Source organism: Penicillium concentricum (genome assembly GCF_028827145.1).
Source record: "Penicillium concentricum strain IBT 3081 chromosome Unknown utg000001l_segment0_segment0, whole genome shotgun sequence".
Lineage (NCBI taxonomy): Eukaryota > Fungi > Ascomycota > Eurotiomycetes > Eurotiales > Aspergillaceae > Penicillium > Penicillium concentricum.
In genome coordinates this window covers 123,344-139,171 of record NW_026622754.1, presented here as the reverse complement: position 1 = coordinate 139,171, position 15,828 = coordinate 123,344, and the positions used below count along the sequence as shown (strand labels likewise).

The 15,828-nt window shown below is 49.5% G+C and overlaps 7 protein-coding genes across 7 annotated transcripts; 3 read left to right on the top strand and 4 right to left on the bottom strand.

The window, feature by feature from the left end:
- Nucleotides 1-298: 298 nt before the first annotated feature.
- N7517_000061 (uncharacterized protein) lies at nt 299-1,579 on the bottom strand (the record flags this gene model as incomplete). The annotated part of the gene is made up of 2 exons (XM_056717791.1): nt 299-1,138; nt 1,211-1,579. The coding sequence occupies 2 exons, from the start codon at nt 1,577-1,579 to the stop codon at nt 299-301; spliced, it is 1,209 nt and encodes a 402-aa protein (XP_056581926.1).
- Nucleotides 1,580-2,368: 789 nt separating this feature from the next.
- N7517_000060 (uncharacterized protein) lies at nt 2,369-3,022 on the top strand (the record flags this gene model as incomplete). The annotated part of the gene is made up of 1 exon (XM_056717790.1): nt 2,369-3,022. One exon carries the CDS (start codon nt 2,369-2,371, stop codon nt 3,020-3,022), a length of 654 nt encoding a protein of 217 aa, XP_056581925.1.
- A 491-nt stretch (nt 3,023-3,513) lies between these two features.
- Nucleotides 3,514-4,412, bottom strand: N7517_000059 (DUF2293 domain-containing protein; the record flags this gene model as incomplete). Its single annotated transcript, XM_056717789.1, has 3 exons — nt 3,514-3,963; nt 4,023-4,145; nt 4,200-4,412. The coding sequence occupies 3 exons, from the start codon at nt 4,410-4,412 to the stop codon at nt 3,514-3,516; spliced, it is 786 nt and encodes a 261-aa protein (XP_056581924.1).
- A 1,690-nt stretch (nt 4,413-6,102) lies between these two features.
- On the top strand, nt 6,103-8,385 carry N7517_000058 (PHD finger domain protein; the record flags this gene model as incomplete). The annotated part of the gene is made up of 2 exons (XM_056717788.1): nt 6,103-8,138; nt 8,196-8,385. The coding sequence occupies 2 exons, from the start codon at nt 6,103-6,105 to the stop codon at nt 8,383-8,385; spliced, it is 2,226 nt and encodes a 741-aa protein (XP_056581923.1).
- A 667-nt stretch (nt 8,386-9,052) lies between these two features.
- N7517_000057 (sideroflexin family transporter) lies at nt 9,053-10,253 on the top strand (the record flags this gene model as incomplete). Its single annotated transcript, XM_056717787.1, has 4 exons — nt 9,053-9,156; nt 9,221-9,354; nt 9,410-9,504; nt 9,567-10,253. The coding sequence occupies 4 exons, from the start codon at nt 9,053-9,055 to the stop codon at nt 10,251-10,253; spliced, it is 1,020 nt and encodes a 339-aa protein (XP_056581922.1).
- A 116-nt stretch (nt 10,254-10,369) lies between these two features.
- On the bottom strand, nt 10,370-11,943 carry N7517_000056 (amidase; the record flags this gene model as incomplete). Its single annotated transcript, XM_056717786.1, has 2 exons — nt 10,370-10,521; nt 10,572-11,943. 2 exons carry the CDS (start codon nt 11,941-11,943, stop codon nt 10,370-10,372), a joined length of 1,524 nt encoding a protein of 507 aa, XP_056581921.1.
- An 853-nt stretch (nt 11,944-12,796) lies between these two features.
- Nucleotides 12,797-15,039, bottom strand: N7517_000055 (putative protein kinase (Lkh1); the record flags this gene model as incomplete). Its single annotated transcript, XM_056717785.1, has 6 exons — nt 12,797-12,991; nt 13,046-13,133; nt 13,182-13,641; nt 13,693-14,040; nt 14,094-14,175; nt 14,239-15,039. The coding sequence occupies 6 exons, from the start codon at nt 15,037-15,039 to the stop codon at nt 12,797-12,799; spliced, it is 1,974 nt and encodes a 657-aa protein (XP_056581920.1).
- Nucleotides 15,040-15,828: the final 789 nt, after the last annotated feature.

Genomic DNA, 15,828 nt, shown 5'->3' with positions numbered 1-15,828 from the left:
ACCTAGGCATGTATGTAGGTATTTGGTCCAATCATGCATGGTTGCCTAATGCAAACATGCCTGATAGATCAGGATTTGATGTACTTGAAAAGGGCTGGTTTAGAAATATGGAAATCAATTTTGCTTTCGCTCATCGAATGGCAGCGCCTAGAATACAACCTATGGGATATCAACATTGGAAACAAAGATCTTGACGGTATTGATCCTCATTAAAGATCAGATGAAGTGGAAGATACCCTGAAACGCCTTATACTGTACACTCTGGGATACCATATGTAAACATTGAAGTCAAATTCTCTCAGCCAAAGAGATACTTCTGCCAGCTCTGTTTCCAAGGCTTCCAGGTCCCCCCAAACCGATGGTTAACACAAGCATGCTGGCTATGGAAGTTCTCCGATCCAGAATGCCGCTGTCCATTACCCCAAGCGTTGACAGGTAGAACACACAGTCCTCCCAGATGCTTGCCAGACTTGGCCTCGGGACCTTCGACGCAGAGTGGTTCTTGAATCCCGTGGAAAGGCGCCCACGTCACACGCTGTACAGACGAACCCGAGGATGAGAATCCAGCGTCTGCATCCACAGATTGCTGAATTAACCAATGTGTAGACGGCAATGTATCGGATAGCACATCGAGAATGGCATCTGTAAACACACCCGGGCCGGTAATCTCCAGCGTATCCATTTCGTTGTATCCCCCATTCCAGAAATGACTCCCGTCGAGACGTTGCTTCGTGTGGGACAGTACTCTGACGATGATCTCCCTCAGAAGAGGACTGAACCGTCGTGGTGCATACATTGTGTACTGGATGAAGCCGTAGCGTCGGGCCCAGTGCCAGTCGTGCATCTTCTGTGGCGAAGCGAAAGGCTCGTCAATCTCAATTCCGACGACTAGCGTGATATTCGCGTTGATTTTGTTGTCTTTGAAGATTGACTCGCGCAGTGAGGGACATGATCTGATGCTTCGTGCGGGATATACGTCGAGATCCGCATAATAGCCACCGTAGTACCATAAGATCAAGTAGCGGAGGAGATCACCGCGGTGGACGGAGTGCGGGTATGATTTGTAGAGCTGGCCGATTTCCGGGATGGATTCGAGAGTTTCGAAAATGAATTTGTCGGCCCAGTCGGCTTGTACGAGCTGTGGGGTTGTAAAAGTTAGTCGTAATTCGAGCTGATATTGAATTATCGAGATCTGAATTGTTTGTCCTACTTTGTATTTCCATTCTGAGTTTTTCTCCTCGAATTGAATTGAATCGTCGCTTCGCTGGGTGATGGCGCCTGGTAGCATAATCTGCCACAATGTGTCTGCCGCATTCTCATCGTGGCGCATTCCCCTTTCTATCTCAATAGCGCGTAGCGCATTGGAGAGCTTGGCCTCATATTCATAGTCTGGGTTTGCACGAAAGGTGGACTGGTGAAGATATCGTGGCCGGTCTTGCCCGTATGACTTATCGGTGCGGGAGTCTAGCCTCGATGTTGGCGAGGGTAGAGACTTGAAAAGAATGAATAAGGTCAGAATCGCGGCTACCAGCACATATTTATGCCGGTTTGAAGACCCTAGAAACGAGCGATTCCTCATGGTGAATGAACATAGCTATAACACATCGTCCATGGGTAGATTGAGCGGGGGATTTTCCTTGATCTGTCAGCCTAAGCCCCCAAGAGACCTCATCTCGTTTGTTTCACCTGATTGGTGTAACTTCTATGGAGCCTGGATAAAGGCGTGGGGAGATTCACTTGGCGTTATGGTATTTGGGGATATAGGTAGATAGGATTTTATAAATTGTGAATTGTGATTTTCAGGTTCGGCAATCTCTGTCTCGTATATATCTTGAAAGGAAGATGCGTAGAACATTTCTGATTTGTTCTGTGGGGTTGACCCGTGAACGTCTTGGCATACCCGTGGACTCTCTTGGCATTCTATATCAGGAACTATGGAGCGATACCGAGCAAAAAGCTTGGCTATACTTGTATAGCATCATTTTATTAAAAAAGATTTATAATCTCGTAGTTATGATTCTTTCAATTCCTTCTTTCAACTCCTTCTTTTTTTTTTCTTTTTTTTTTTTTTTTTTTTTAATTCTTTGCTGGCAAACATGGCCTGTGGTAGATTTTGCTTGATCCTTTTCAACCCCCAAGACGCGTAAAGCATCGAATTTCGAAATCACGTGTCGAAATAGCTAAGCAACAGTACTCTTAACCACGAGACCGTTCTCTCCTTTCTCTCTTTCCTTTTAACTCCCCTTCATCGTCAGTTGTAACAGTGTGTATGCTATCTTCTGTATAGGAGATAGCAAGCGTCCACCGGTATGCCTGACCTCCACTGAACGAGACATGAGAGCATAAACTTACAACTTGATCTAGAAAGATGTCAAACAATACAAGCAGCGGCCCTGGTGCCATCCCGAGACAGATCGCAAGACAAATCAGGCAACAGAGCCAAACCCGAGGGCGTTCAGCAGGACGATCTGGCCTATCAACCTCTCAGAACAGTAGCTACCGAGCTGCTCCGTACCATAGCCCTATCCGACCTGGTATGGGCAGCAGCCGCTATGCCACTGTCCCAAATAATGTGGAAGATCCATTTGAGCCCGACCTCATGGAACTTGATCCAATGGAAATCGACACCCCCGCCCAAGATCCTCCACCAGCCACCACTATGACTCGCATGACTGAGGAATCTGGAGAGAATGGCATCCACCGCCACCTCTTCTACATACCCATTCGATCTCGTCCTATGCCAACTCTAGACCTTGACGTGTTAACTGCTGCTCGGGCCGAATTGACTCGTCTTCAGAGAGCAGGAATGCCAATTATGCAAGCACTACCTGAGCGACCTGCACCTCATGTCTACATCCGTATTGATACTGACCAAGCCAACCGTGATCACGCCCTTACTGATGTCAATCTTCGGATGGGTATCATGCAGGACATGATCCGAGATGGCTTCGGCTGGTTTACGGGCCTGCCTTATCGCCACCCACATTTCGAAGTCAAGTTCCTTCGTGGTCGACGCCTCTAGATTGAGACTTTGTGACTCGGTGTGTTTATGAACTTTATTCACACTGTTTAGGGTAAAGAATTGGGATTGATGAGCTTAGTACGGGCTCGGTTGTGAGGAATTTGAGGTGCTTTGACAGCCAATGTGTTCTTGGGTGACCAAGATCCATTGGTAAGATATTTTTCCTGTTGTTCCTGCAATTCAATTCTGTCCCTTCTTCTCTTCTTCTTTCTTCTTACCCTTCTTGTCATATCCAGATAGCCACAGATACTATTCTTCATGATTTTACTATCATTCATGGATCATAAAAGCCTACCTATTTGGCTGCATAGTATCTGCGAGATCAAGAATAGAGTAACCAGTGATGCATTCCAGGATGTCCCGCAAACCTAATTAGCGAACCTCGAGTGATCCCAAACACCATATCCTCATAGCTTAGTCTCTAGACCGCCATCACAAACTCCAGCAATGCAATTTCCACCCAATCCCATCAAAAGAAAAATGACAACCCTTCACTTATCCACTGGACGCAACGCTAATGTAGTCTCGCTCTTTTCACATCCCTGCCAGGCCCGTTCAACGGCCTGAATAGTAGGCCAGACTTGCTCTCGAGCATCCTTCCGACTAACGCCCTCCTCGAGCAACATCTCATAAGGCGTATGGACATGTCGGATATGCGCCTCAACAGCCAAGATCGTCTTTCGATCGTCACTAATCATCGCTGTTCGCCCTACACGCCCCGATCCCTTGAGGAAGGCATGTTCCAGGACTATTTTGAGGGTTTCCTTGGGCATACGCGGGAATTCGCTCTTCAGGAGTTCTCGGGATTTGGAGAAATCCTTGGCGTCACGCACTTGCACGGCATTGGCGCGCGATTCTTGTGTTGCTGCGGCTGATTCAAGAACCTCTGTATAAATTTCTTCAGGAACTCGGATTCCCAGCGTTCTTTTACCCGTGCGGTTCTGGGGCTGTTAGTAGTCCATTTTAAGGCTTGAAACTGGTGGTTTGGATGAGGACTTACGTAGACGACATAGACAATCCGCTCGGATTCCTTGGTCTTACTGCGGCAGTGTCGTGTGATATAAACATCACCCTTGGGGACTAGAGCGTAGCCATCTGGCATGGGTACTTTCTCAACAATGTTCTGGTTTCAAGTCTCAGCGTATTATCCTTCAATAGTGATACGACTCAAATTTACCTTTTCGAGTGGATCATCAGAGACAGGAATAAGGGCTGCCCATGTTTTCTTGGGTTTACGCTTCGTCGTCTCATTGAGCACTTCGGCAAGCGGTTGAACTGGTGAGCCTGCATCTGCTGGACGTGCATGACCTTCGCGAGTGCGAATACCACGGTTCCTCTTTCTCACACGTGGCTTGCGTTTGCGGACTTTGGGCTTAGTGGTTGGTGCCATGTTGAGTGTTCATGGAGCCAAGGAGGTTGAGGAGTTGATGGTTGACACGGTGTTGAGATGTGACTCGCACATCGATTCCATGGAGGGGGATATAATGGCAACACCGAGATATGTTTTTCATTCAATGTTATTTTTGGACCTGAAACACTTCAGGGTCTTTGATACTTCCACAGTATGATCAAAGCAGAGCAGGAACGGTGGCTGTGTGTGGCTGTGTGGAGCCTCATTTTGATGCCTGGATAATCAGGCCCCAAATAATGCAACAACGTTAAGTACAACCGGTCTTTCTTGCATCTACGGAGTATAAGAAATCAATTGTACTCAGATAATGATGTCTCAATTATCAGTGCAATATATATGCCGGATCTATATCGTACAAAATATGGGCAATTTCTAGTCTCCACCTTGAAATCCGGCTATTACTACTTTAGGCGAAGTTGATACATCTGCTCTCTCAAATTTCAAGCAGGTTCCCGGTTAATTGTCTTTGATTCCAGACCAGATGTCAATTGACTGGTCAAGCGTGGTGTTCCATATGAGATCAGCATAAACTGGAGAACCGATTATCCGGAGCTCATTGGTCAGATCCATCACCCTAGGGACAGATCCTATAGGATAAGATTGGGATCATCAGATCTCCAGATTGTGAGATCGGAGTTGAGCTTTAAAGGTCAAGACCAAGACAGTTTTCAATGTCTATTGTATTGAATAGCGATGTATAACATACACAGTACGGAGGATACACAATCCTAACAAGTATGAAGCGAATACGGGGAGCATGGAGCAACTAATATAATCTTTGGGCACAAAGAGACGCCAAGAGGGTTTGCCAGGGGCTTAGCTCTCCAAAATCCAGATTACCCCAGTTGAACACGTTGAATTTGCCCCTTTCCAGGGGGCTCTAAAGTGGAATATCCGAATAGTCTGATATTCCAATATTCTGAAGCTATGAAGCTATGATGCTACACATGTATACACAACCCAAAGCTCCAATATTGGCTCCATACCACATTACACAAAATACTATGTCCGGAGCCTCCATATCTGACATGTCGTCATTAAGACTGGTTGCCTAAAAGAGCTGAACCGGCATCCCCGAAGGCTCGGGCTTTTTGTATTCTACAATATACAAAAGTAGGTCTAGATCGACGTTACAGGGGAAGGCCTAAGTCCTAACTGAGCACTGATGTAAGTACATACTCCGTACTCCGTACTCATATCCTGTTCCTGCATGAAGCACAACATACCGGAACATGACTGTGGATCAAATAAAAAAAAAATCCGAGTCCCCACGTAAAGAAAAGAAAAAAATTTATATAAGAATGAATTAAAAGAATAAACTAGAATTTTTTCCCTTTACAAAAAAGAAGAAGAAAAAAACCGACAAACAGAGCAAAAGAAAAACACTCTCCGACTCTCCGACTCTTCAACTTCTCCTTCCCATACACTCTTTACTACAATATGAATTAACTCCAATGATCTTACGCTCTTCCTATCTCTCACATTCTCAAATTAAAGTTGCCTGGCAGCTTAATCTTCAATGGTTACTGGCCCTGTGTTGCTGACATGAGTTGGGATCACCCTGTCCACAGGTATGCATTCTCCCTTGACCCCCTTGTGGGGGTGTCACATTGTAGTCTTCTCTTTTTTTTTTTCAATCTATACTATATGCCTATATGAAAAGACGCTCATGGATTCGTTTATGTTTAGCTTCAGCTATCCCAACGGTGAGCCTCAAACTCCGACGAGGACTCAGTACACCTTCGACTCGTTCCACACCCCAAAACTCGAATCCAGCTTTTTTGATCCCCGAGTGACCTGGGATACCTCCGATCCATATGCCTCCAGCCCAGAGCTCCTCCGCACACCACAGAAGTTTGGGCTAGGCTCGTCCAATCCACTGAAAAGTCACAATGGGGAGACTACCGGTTACAGGGGGAGGTCCTCGGACCAGACCGATACGGCCAGACGGATTCGCCCGATGAAGCCCCTTCCGATGGGCGAGGATTATCCTCGGACAGTGGGATCGGCCAAGTCAGCAGCGTCAATGCAAACCCCGCCGCCGACAAGTGCATCGAGGCGAAAAATTCCCGAGTTTGACCAGGCCGAGGGACATACACAAGGAGGAACCCCGGGCATGGGAGGGCATTTGGAAACACCCAGTCGTCTTCTCGGGGCATCTCCTCGAATGTTTGGTAACCTCCAATCGTCGCCCGATCTTTTTCAGCTGGCGTCATTGGACCCCACGGGCTCGCCTTTCTTCCCACAGCAACGACTCTTCTGGGATCATGATCTAGACAATACAGCGAGCGAGATTCCCTTGCCCAGCAACGGGGACAATTTTCACGCTCGTCATACTTCCGCCTTTACAAACACACATCACATCCCCCAATTACCAAACATTGGTGGTTCAATTGATCTGCCCGACTTTGGCAACGCTTTTGGAATTTCAGCACCACCACCTACTGATGCTGCCCTATTTCCTGCCCCATTTTCTACCTCTCCCCGGCTCCCAGTCACCAAGGCTGAAGATCCAGCTCTGTTCCTTAGCTCCCCTGCTCGGAGGTTCGGAGGACCTCAACTTACACCAGAGACGCGGTCTCTTCGTGGCCTACGACAGCCCTATCACCATCAGGCAGAAGAGTCAAGACGGGAGGAGCTTATCCGTGCACAGGCACCAAATGGCCACCGATCCGACCCTTTCACTGCCTTCCCGAGCGAGAGCGAAGAGGAAGATGACGACTACACACCGAGGGGAATACGACCAGGTCTAACCCGCAGTCTGACACATAACGGTCTACCTAGCTTATCCAGGCCGTTCAGTCAAGCCGGGGGTTTGATGGCATCCACCAGCGGAATCCGAAAAAGTCCATGTAAAGGGCGTTCGTCTCCAGCAAAACCCATGCGCCCAGCCCCCTTGACACGATCTAGTTCGGCAGCCACCGGCTCGTTGACGCGCTCATCGTCTGTAATCCTTCGCATCGGTCGAGATGGCCGTGCAAAGGCTGAGATGGAGCCACTCAGTGAGGCTCCTACGGGGTTGACTGATCCCCTGACCGGGCTTGATCTAGATGGCTCTACAACCGAGAGTGAATCGGATCCGGCTGAGTTCTCGGAATATCCTGTGCTACATCGCGCTCAGTCCTCCTTTTCGCTTTATGACGGCTCCAGGCGTCCACTATCCCGAAGTGACTCGGGCTCCCGGCCTCCTTCAAAGGGGTCCTATGCTTCCACCGTCGGCTCATCACACTCGGGTCGGATGTCACCCTGGGCTGGATCTTCTAGGGCGGGCGGGCGACCAACATATCGAGGATCTCCTGATATTAAGCGGACACCCAAACGGCATTCGTCTCTGCTACACTCGGACTCGACCTATACTAGGAGTAGTGTTGCATCAGACTTGTTGCCCGGGGAGGACGATGAGAGTGGCGATGCTCAATCGGCACTCCGACAGGTCCTCAAAGGACGCGGCCGGGGGCCAAGACCAGCCACAAATGCGTTTGGCAACCGACTGTCTCAGTCATCACACACTTTTACTCATCTCCGCTCATCACCACCCCGCCTTGGGAGTGATTTCGACATACATCCCCGCCACAATGCTTCTCCCACGACCTTGACCGACCCTGATCTTGCAACCCCTAGCACAGAGCGTCACAGCAACCCCAGCAACGGTACAAGATGTGTCTGCCGCTCGATGGATAACGGTGGTCATCTCATGATTCAATGGTGAGTACCAGTCTCCATCGGCCCTGATTCCAAAGTCGATTGTACTAACTTTCCCAGTGAATCGTGTACACACTGGCTGCATACCAGGTGCGTTGGACTGGAGCGTGCAAACCTGCCCTCCATCTATGTCTGCGTCTTTTGTGCTCAAACAACACCATCCCGACAGCACCGTGTCCGAACATCTTATGTTCCCACGGGGCAAGCTCCTCCTTCTCCTTTGGCTCACAAGTCATTCCGCTTCCGGTAAACCTGGTGCGTTGACTACCATCTTGGATGCATACATGTCTTGGAAAGACCGGTGCCTCTTGATTTCTTTTGTGTGATTCTTTCCCCAACCGGGCTCTTTTTACTCTGCATTAGCCGGGCCACCCTGCCCCATTTCATAATCGCCCTCAGAACCCCTTTTGAGACCCCTATTACCCACTTATGATACCTATGTACTATTCCCTCACCCTGGATAAACCCAGAATAGAATTATTTCTATACTTCACAACTTCTCTTATTAGTGCAGAACTCCCCGCATATCGGGGTAGCGAACCGGTCTCGGCAGAGGAGCCGGCCCGGGGCACTGTATGCCCGCAAGAACTGGGCTATTTAGTTCCACAATAGCCCATCGGTCCCTCTTCCTTAACTTGATCTCTCAATCTCTCACCTTTACGCTTAATCTCCTAGTTGACTGAACCTCACCCGTGTTTATAGGTCCTTAGCAAAAAGCCCTACCAGGTACCCGGACATTGTATAGATCGGGCTGCAGTCTGATTGGTCAATCCACACTTATCGGCACACCGCCCTTTTTATCGAAAAAGTGGTTTTCTCCCCCGCGGAGTCAGATCGCCTCCCTCTTTTTTTCGCGCGCCATTCACTCTCTTTGGTCCAATTTCCAGTCGTTTGTGCTTCGCCATTCACTCGATCCAATGTCTGCCTCTCTCCCTGGCAGTCGGGACCTGCCCGCGTCGCAGTATGACCTGAAGACCTATTGGGGTCGCGTCCGCCATGCCGCCGACCTCTCTGATCCTCGGTAAGTTCAGATTGAAGAGATTGGTGGGTTTCCCAGTATATACTGATCATGCCAATTATACTAGGACCCTATTCGTTTCGCCATCCGGTCTTGAAGGCGCCAAGAGCCTTATTGCTTCTTACAAGCAGAACCGCGTCCCGGCCATGACACCGGAGTTGTGGTCGGCGAAGAAAGTGGTTGATGCGACACTGCACCCTGGTATGGGCTCATTTAAACCCATACAATAGCCACTGGCTAACATATGACCGACCAGATACCGGAACGCCCGTTTTCTTGCCCTTCCGCATGTCGTGTTACGTGCTCTCGAACTTGGTCGTCACAGCAGGCATGTTGACCCCAGGATTGCAGGTAAGCATCTCTTTACGCATACACAAATATATACAAATCTGAACAATGTACTGACAATATAGACAACCGGCACTCTCCTCTGGCAAATTGGTAACCAGTCCCTCAACGTCGCGGTCAACAACGCAAACGCGAACAAATCCACCCCCCTCTCCTACTCGCAAATCGGCAAGTCCTACCTCATGGCCGTGTCAGCCTCCTGCTCCGTCGCAGTCGGCCTGAACGCCCTCGTCCCCCGCCTCAAGAGCATCTCCCCAAACACTCGCCTCATCCTCTCCCGCCTCGTCCCCTTCGCTGCTGTTGCCAGCGCCTCCGCCCTGAACGTCTTCCTCATGCGCGGCGAGGAGATCCGTCAGGGTATTGACGTCTACCCCGTCCTTTCAGCTGCTGAGCGTGCCAAGCGCGAGCTCAACGAGGACGCCGAGCCAGTTCAGAGTCTTGGCAAGAGCAAGAAGGCTGCTAAACTTGCCGTTGGTGAGACGGCTATCTCTCGTGTCCTGAACGCTACACCTATCATGGTCCTACCGCCGCTGATCCTCGTTCGTCTGGAGAAGACGGACTGGCTGCGTGCCCGCCCCCGCATGGTTACGCCTATCAACTTGGCGCTGATTCTGGGTACTTCGATCTTTGCGCTGCCGCTTGCGCTCGCTGCGTTCCCGTCCCGCCAGGCTATTAGTGTTGATAGCCTTGAGGAGGAGTTCAGGGGCCGTGGTGGTGATTTGGGCATGGTGGAATTCAATCGCGGAATGTAAGTTTTTGATCTTAGGCGTTTCGCAGCGTGCATATTACATTGTCTTTGCATAGGTCAGACAATACATAGACCCGTTTTCCGTTCATAAATGTCAATACTGTTGTCCTTATAGACCATTCAATCAATAATAGGTCCCACTCTACCCTTAAGAATACCCTCAGCCCGCTCCGCAATATCTAGCAATTCATCATCTCCCCAGCGCTTGCCCATCAGCTCCAATCCAACAGGAACACCAAGCACAGCAGACGCAGTCTTAGGGCTCCGCCCAGCTATATTCCCCATGTTAGTCCAATACCAAAAACTGAATAAAACCACCTACCAGGAATACATAGAGCAGGCCTTCCGGTCAACGCAGCCAAAACACCGTTCCGCCCAGATTGCTTATTCGCGCCAATATGTACAGGCAGCTGTGTCTGGTGCGGATATACCAGCGCGTCGATATCGTATCTATCGAAACATTCTTTCACGGACTCTTTGAGAGAAGCAATATACTCGAGTCGACTTCGGTATGCCTCGCTCGTCAGTGAAAATGTCTCGGGATCTTCCAGTGCTGCAGAGAAAACGTGCGTCATGGCTTGTTGCTCGAATTCCCCGCTCTGAGCAATAGACTCCAATGATCGGTGCGGCGTTGATGAAACCAGTGGCGACTGGAGGAACTCATCGAGATAGTGCTTGAACTCGAAAGCCTGGGTATCTGCCTTTGCAAATAGTGTTCCATAACTCCAGTCTGGATGACTAGATGGGGCGATAGGTACCAAGGTGATATCTGCATCTTGTTCCTGTATAGAATTCAAACTCGACCGGATAACATCCTGCACGATCTGGTTCTCGGCAATGAACTCCGATTCCGCAGTTCCATCTGTATAGCTTTCAGGCTGGAAATAAGCCTCCAAGACTCCAATTCGAACTTGACGACCGGATCGAGGTATTCCATCAGATACCTCCATAGAATCCACCTTCCTCCCATTCGGCCCCTTCATAACCCCAAACAAAATTCTTACATCCCCAACACTCCTCCCCATCGGCCCAGCCGCATCCTGCGTCTGGGAGACAGGTACAATCCCTACACACGACACCCTCCCCATCGACGGCCGGAACCCAACAACCCCACACGCAGACGCAGGCGACCGCAACGAGTTCATCGTGTCTGTCCCGCACCCCGCAAGCCCGAAGTTCGCCGCTAGCGCCGCGCCTGTCCCACCGGAGGATCCGCCCGGTGTGCGGGTCTTGTCGTATGGGTTCAGGGTTTGCCCGCCGAGCGAGGAGAGGGATATTCCTTGCAGGGCGAATTCATGGAGATTGGCCTTTGCTAAGATTATTGCTCCTGCGGCGCGTAGCTGGGAGACGACTTCGCTGTCGTCTTTGGTGCGTAGGTTTTGGAGGGCTTTCACGCCTGCGCTCGTTGGTAGATTTGCGGTGCTGTAGTTGTCTTTCAGGATTATAGGCACGCTGTGTAAAGGTGGGAATGGTTTGTTGGTTTGGTTGAAGGTGAGTGTTTCGGTGGCTTTTTCTATGGCGGTCTCTAGGGCTGCGCTGTTTATGGTGATGAGGGATTTGAGAGTCCCGTCGTGCTGCTTGATTGCTTTGAGATATTTGTTTACCAGCTCCGGGCCGATGGAGGGGTCTATACGGAGCAGTTTATGAAATTTGGTGATTGTCATCTCTTCTGCTTGCCACACTGGAGAGTCCATGTTGTTGAGTGGATTGGATAGAGGGGGAATTGGTGTTGAAGTTGGATGTTGACCTCGGGATCTGATGATCGGCGCAATTCATGCACGCCATACATAGATCTGCAATTTAATTGACGGATTCGAGTGTTGCTAATGCATACTTTGCACTGAACTGGCAATTTCAATTGTCACAGAAATGGTCTTGTAACTATATAGAACGTGATGCGGCTTCGGGTTGTTCCGCTTCGATGTATAAAGAAACCGAGACAAGGAGAGTCATATACAGATCTGAAAGAATTAGAAATTGAAAGAAACACATATATACACACATACGGTTAACAAGACGCCACAAACAATCAAATGGTATAATCATCCAGACCTTAGCCTAAACCCTCCAGGGCTCCCAAAGCCGGATTCCATAAACAAGGAAAAAGCAGAGATAACATGTAACCGACGCCTTTAAGAATGGGATAGAAAGGATAGATAAAGCAAATAAAGTAAGACCGAGCATCAGGGGATAGGTCCCTCAAGGATACATGCATCGATTCCGGTTGCTCAAGGGTCCAATGCCCCTGTCATGCAGTGTCACAAAGACAGCCGAAGCCTGCAGCCACCTGCAGGAGTCGAGGGAAATCCCCAGGGACCGAAAAGAAATTAGAAAAGAGAAGAGAAAAAAAAAAAAAAACATCGTGATCATGATTTTCCGAAGTGCAAACACCATTCCGTCCCATCCGCGATAGAGAAAAAGATTACCCTCAAGATGTGAGCCTTCTATCCATAGCTGGATCCTGTTCACGCCGGTTGAATTCCCCTTCTGATGCCGTTGAAAGAGCCGAATATTGGCTATCGTAGCCGTGTAAACTGGATTGGAGGCCTAGGTGCGTGCTTGGCGATGCAATCCTTGGCCGATCCGGTGAGCCTCTGTGCCATCATCAACGAGTGTCTCCTTGAACCACGGGTGCTTCAATGCTTCCTTGGCAGTGATCCGGCTCTTAGGGTCGTAGACAAAGATCTGTTGCAGCAAATCCAGGAATGACCGGTTGAAGGGTGTGTTGGTCGGGATGAACTCCTATAGTAGACGAAATCAGTCAAAGTCCGACAGGCAGATACGCGAAACACTCACTGTCAAAGATTTCATCGCGCGCACATATTTCCGCGAGGCCCGGGTCGTTTCACTGTTGGGGTAGTCGATCTTACTTCGATTGAAGTACCTAGTAAAGTTAGTTCCTATTACAGAAAGATTGAAGGGTCATATTTACTTGGAAGCAGAATTGAGACTACCACTTCGGCCCGCCATGACTTTTTTCACCAAAGCAGTGTCGATTCGATTGCCAATGACGGCTTCCATCATCGCCAGGTGCTCAAGGTTGTCATGTGTCTGGAACAGGGCATCTCCGGTGAAGAATTCCACCAGGATACACCCAATGCTCCAGATATCACATGGGAAGCTCCAGCCCAAGTTCAATATGATTTCGGGGGCCCGATAGTGACGGGTAGACACGACAGACGAGTGATATTCATCATCAAAGGTCGCCGAACCGAAGTCGATGAGTCGGATTTCCCCATCGAGGAGAACGCGGCGTTGCCGCGCATTGCGAGCTGTGGCGTGGGAAGAGGATGGTATAGTGCGGTTGTAAGTGAAAGTTTGATAGGCGTTGCTGACGAGGAGGATGTTTTCGGGTTTGAGGTCGGTGTGGATAAGGTTTAGGTCATGGAGGACTAATAGGTCAGTGGTCTGATATATAGATGTAGATGTGATGGAGAACCTACAGGCAACACTGGTGAACAGCTGCCGGGCAAACTGCTGAATCTGACTGCTCGGGAATGGGACAAAGCCATTTCCCTTGAGGAAATCAAATACGCTTTGTCCCAGTAGATCAGTGACAATGCAGATGTGATTCCGGAAGTCAAAGCAGTCCCGAAGGTGGATGCATTTGTTGCGGTTGCTCTTGTCATTCGAAGCCAGAGTTGACAGGACTCGCAACTCGATTCGAGATGCGTCGCGATACTTTTGGATCGAGCGTATGATTTTGACTGCACAGCGAGCCTTGCGCTGCTTGTCATAGGCTTCGACAACTTTGCCGAACGTACCTTGGCCTAGAAGTTTAATCACAGAGTCTTGAGAGGAGTTAGCATAGTCAACAGGATACCAGAGATCTCTCTTTACTCACATCGATCTGTCAATGGCGTGTCGGGTGTGACAATATAATGACCATCATCGTCGTCAAACTTCTTGTTCTGAGAACTGGTATACTGATCGAGCAAAATTTTGTCAGTGGAATTGCAGGAAAGATCTGGCAAAGATAAAACACTCACATCGCGAACGACCGGCACCGGGACATCCTTTGCTTTGATCGGCGGCTTCGGAGGGGGGACATAACTCAAGAAAGCATCGCCTGCGGTCTCCAACTCTCGTCGCTTCTGCTCGTCGCGGGTAGATTTCCGAGTAGCGCGTTTCCGCTTTTGACCAACAGAGCCATCCTCGTAGTATACCCCACTGCTCGCCCCCGTACTGCCTTGTGAACCAAGCGAAGTTGGAGCTGTGGTGTGTAAAGATGCGGTTCGATCGGTCGATAAGGAGGTGGCGGAGGACTCTTCGCCGTAATGCTGGGGATTGATTGAAAAGGACGGGCGGTCATAGTGACCCAGGTCATAGGCGGTTTCAATCCCCGTCCGTCGCCTCTTTCCAGCAGGTTGAGGAGCCGCAGGAGGCGGTTTGTCCGAAGTAATCACAGGAGGAGCCGGAGCCCCATTGGATGGCTCTGGACCGGGACTGTCATCGATCACAATGACTTCCTTGGGAAGACCATTCTTGTAGAACTCGGTCCAGTCTGGTTTCTTCCTCCGACCCCCAACAGAAGGAGCCGCGCTAGAGCCACTCTGGTGGGTCATAGCCGACGGAGTTGTTGTCGCGGGGGGAATTCTCGGAGGTTGGGTGTAAGGAAGGGTGGTCGTTGTCGGAGAGGGGACGGGAATGGCGTAGGGGTTTGCGAGGCGAGGTCCTGCGGCAGTAGAAGCCGGGTAGGAGGTATTCGGTTGATACGAAGGGTGGTGAGGATATCCGTAAGCCTGATGGTGAGAAGGATGCGTTGCAGTCGCCGTGGACGGGGTGGACATTGTGCACGAAGATATCCTGCCCGTCACCCGAACAGTAGGAAGGAGGAGAAGATTGGTCTAAATTGTGACCGATAGTTCGATATCGCGCGTCACTCAGGGATCTCAAGGCAGGACAAGCCAGCCAGAGAGGAACCAGGTTCGACAGAGATTGAGGTTAAGTGTCTGGAAGGAGATTGGAGACGTGAAGATGACGGGCTGAGGCGGTGGGGGGAAAGAGAGTTTTTTTTTTCTCTCAAAGTTGCATTTCCTCGACAAGTTCACAAAGTAAAGCACAGATTGAAGAACCTGGCGACATTGGTAGAGGGGGGAAAGGGCCTGGAGGCAAAGTGATGATGGAAGAGTCGGGAGAGTTGGGATCCGTTGCCGATCAACTGGGATTTTGGGATTTTTTGGAGATTTGGACCTATTTATTATATATATTCATAATCGATGCTTGAAATATGGTTAATTAATGTTTGTATTGTACTTCTTTGAATTCTTTTAATCCTTATTCAACTTCCTACCGCTTTAAATACATAGGTTAATACGCTATTCATATATTCTCTCTATTCTATACATTGTTAAGCCCTCCAGAGGTTCATGCGCCTCGAGGGAGAAAACACGCGATATTATCTCCTTCCAGCATATCCTGTGAATGTAATTTAAAAGGATCTAGAGTCCTAGAGTCTTTAAGAGGCGCCTCAAGGCGCCTTGAGGGGGGCCCGCCACCGGGAGCATCGCGTCCAAGCCCTGGCTTAGCCGAATCGAGTCCACAAGGGAGAACCATCAATATCAAGAATATCAAGAATA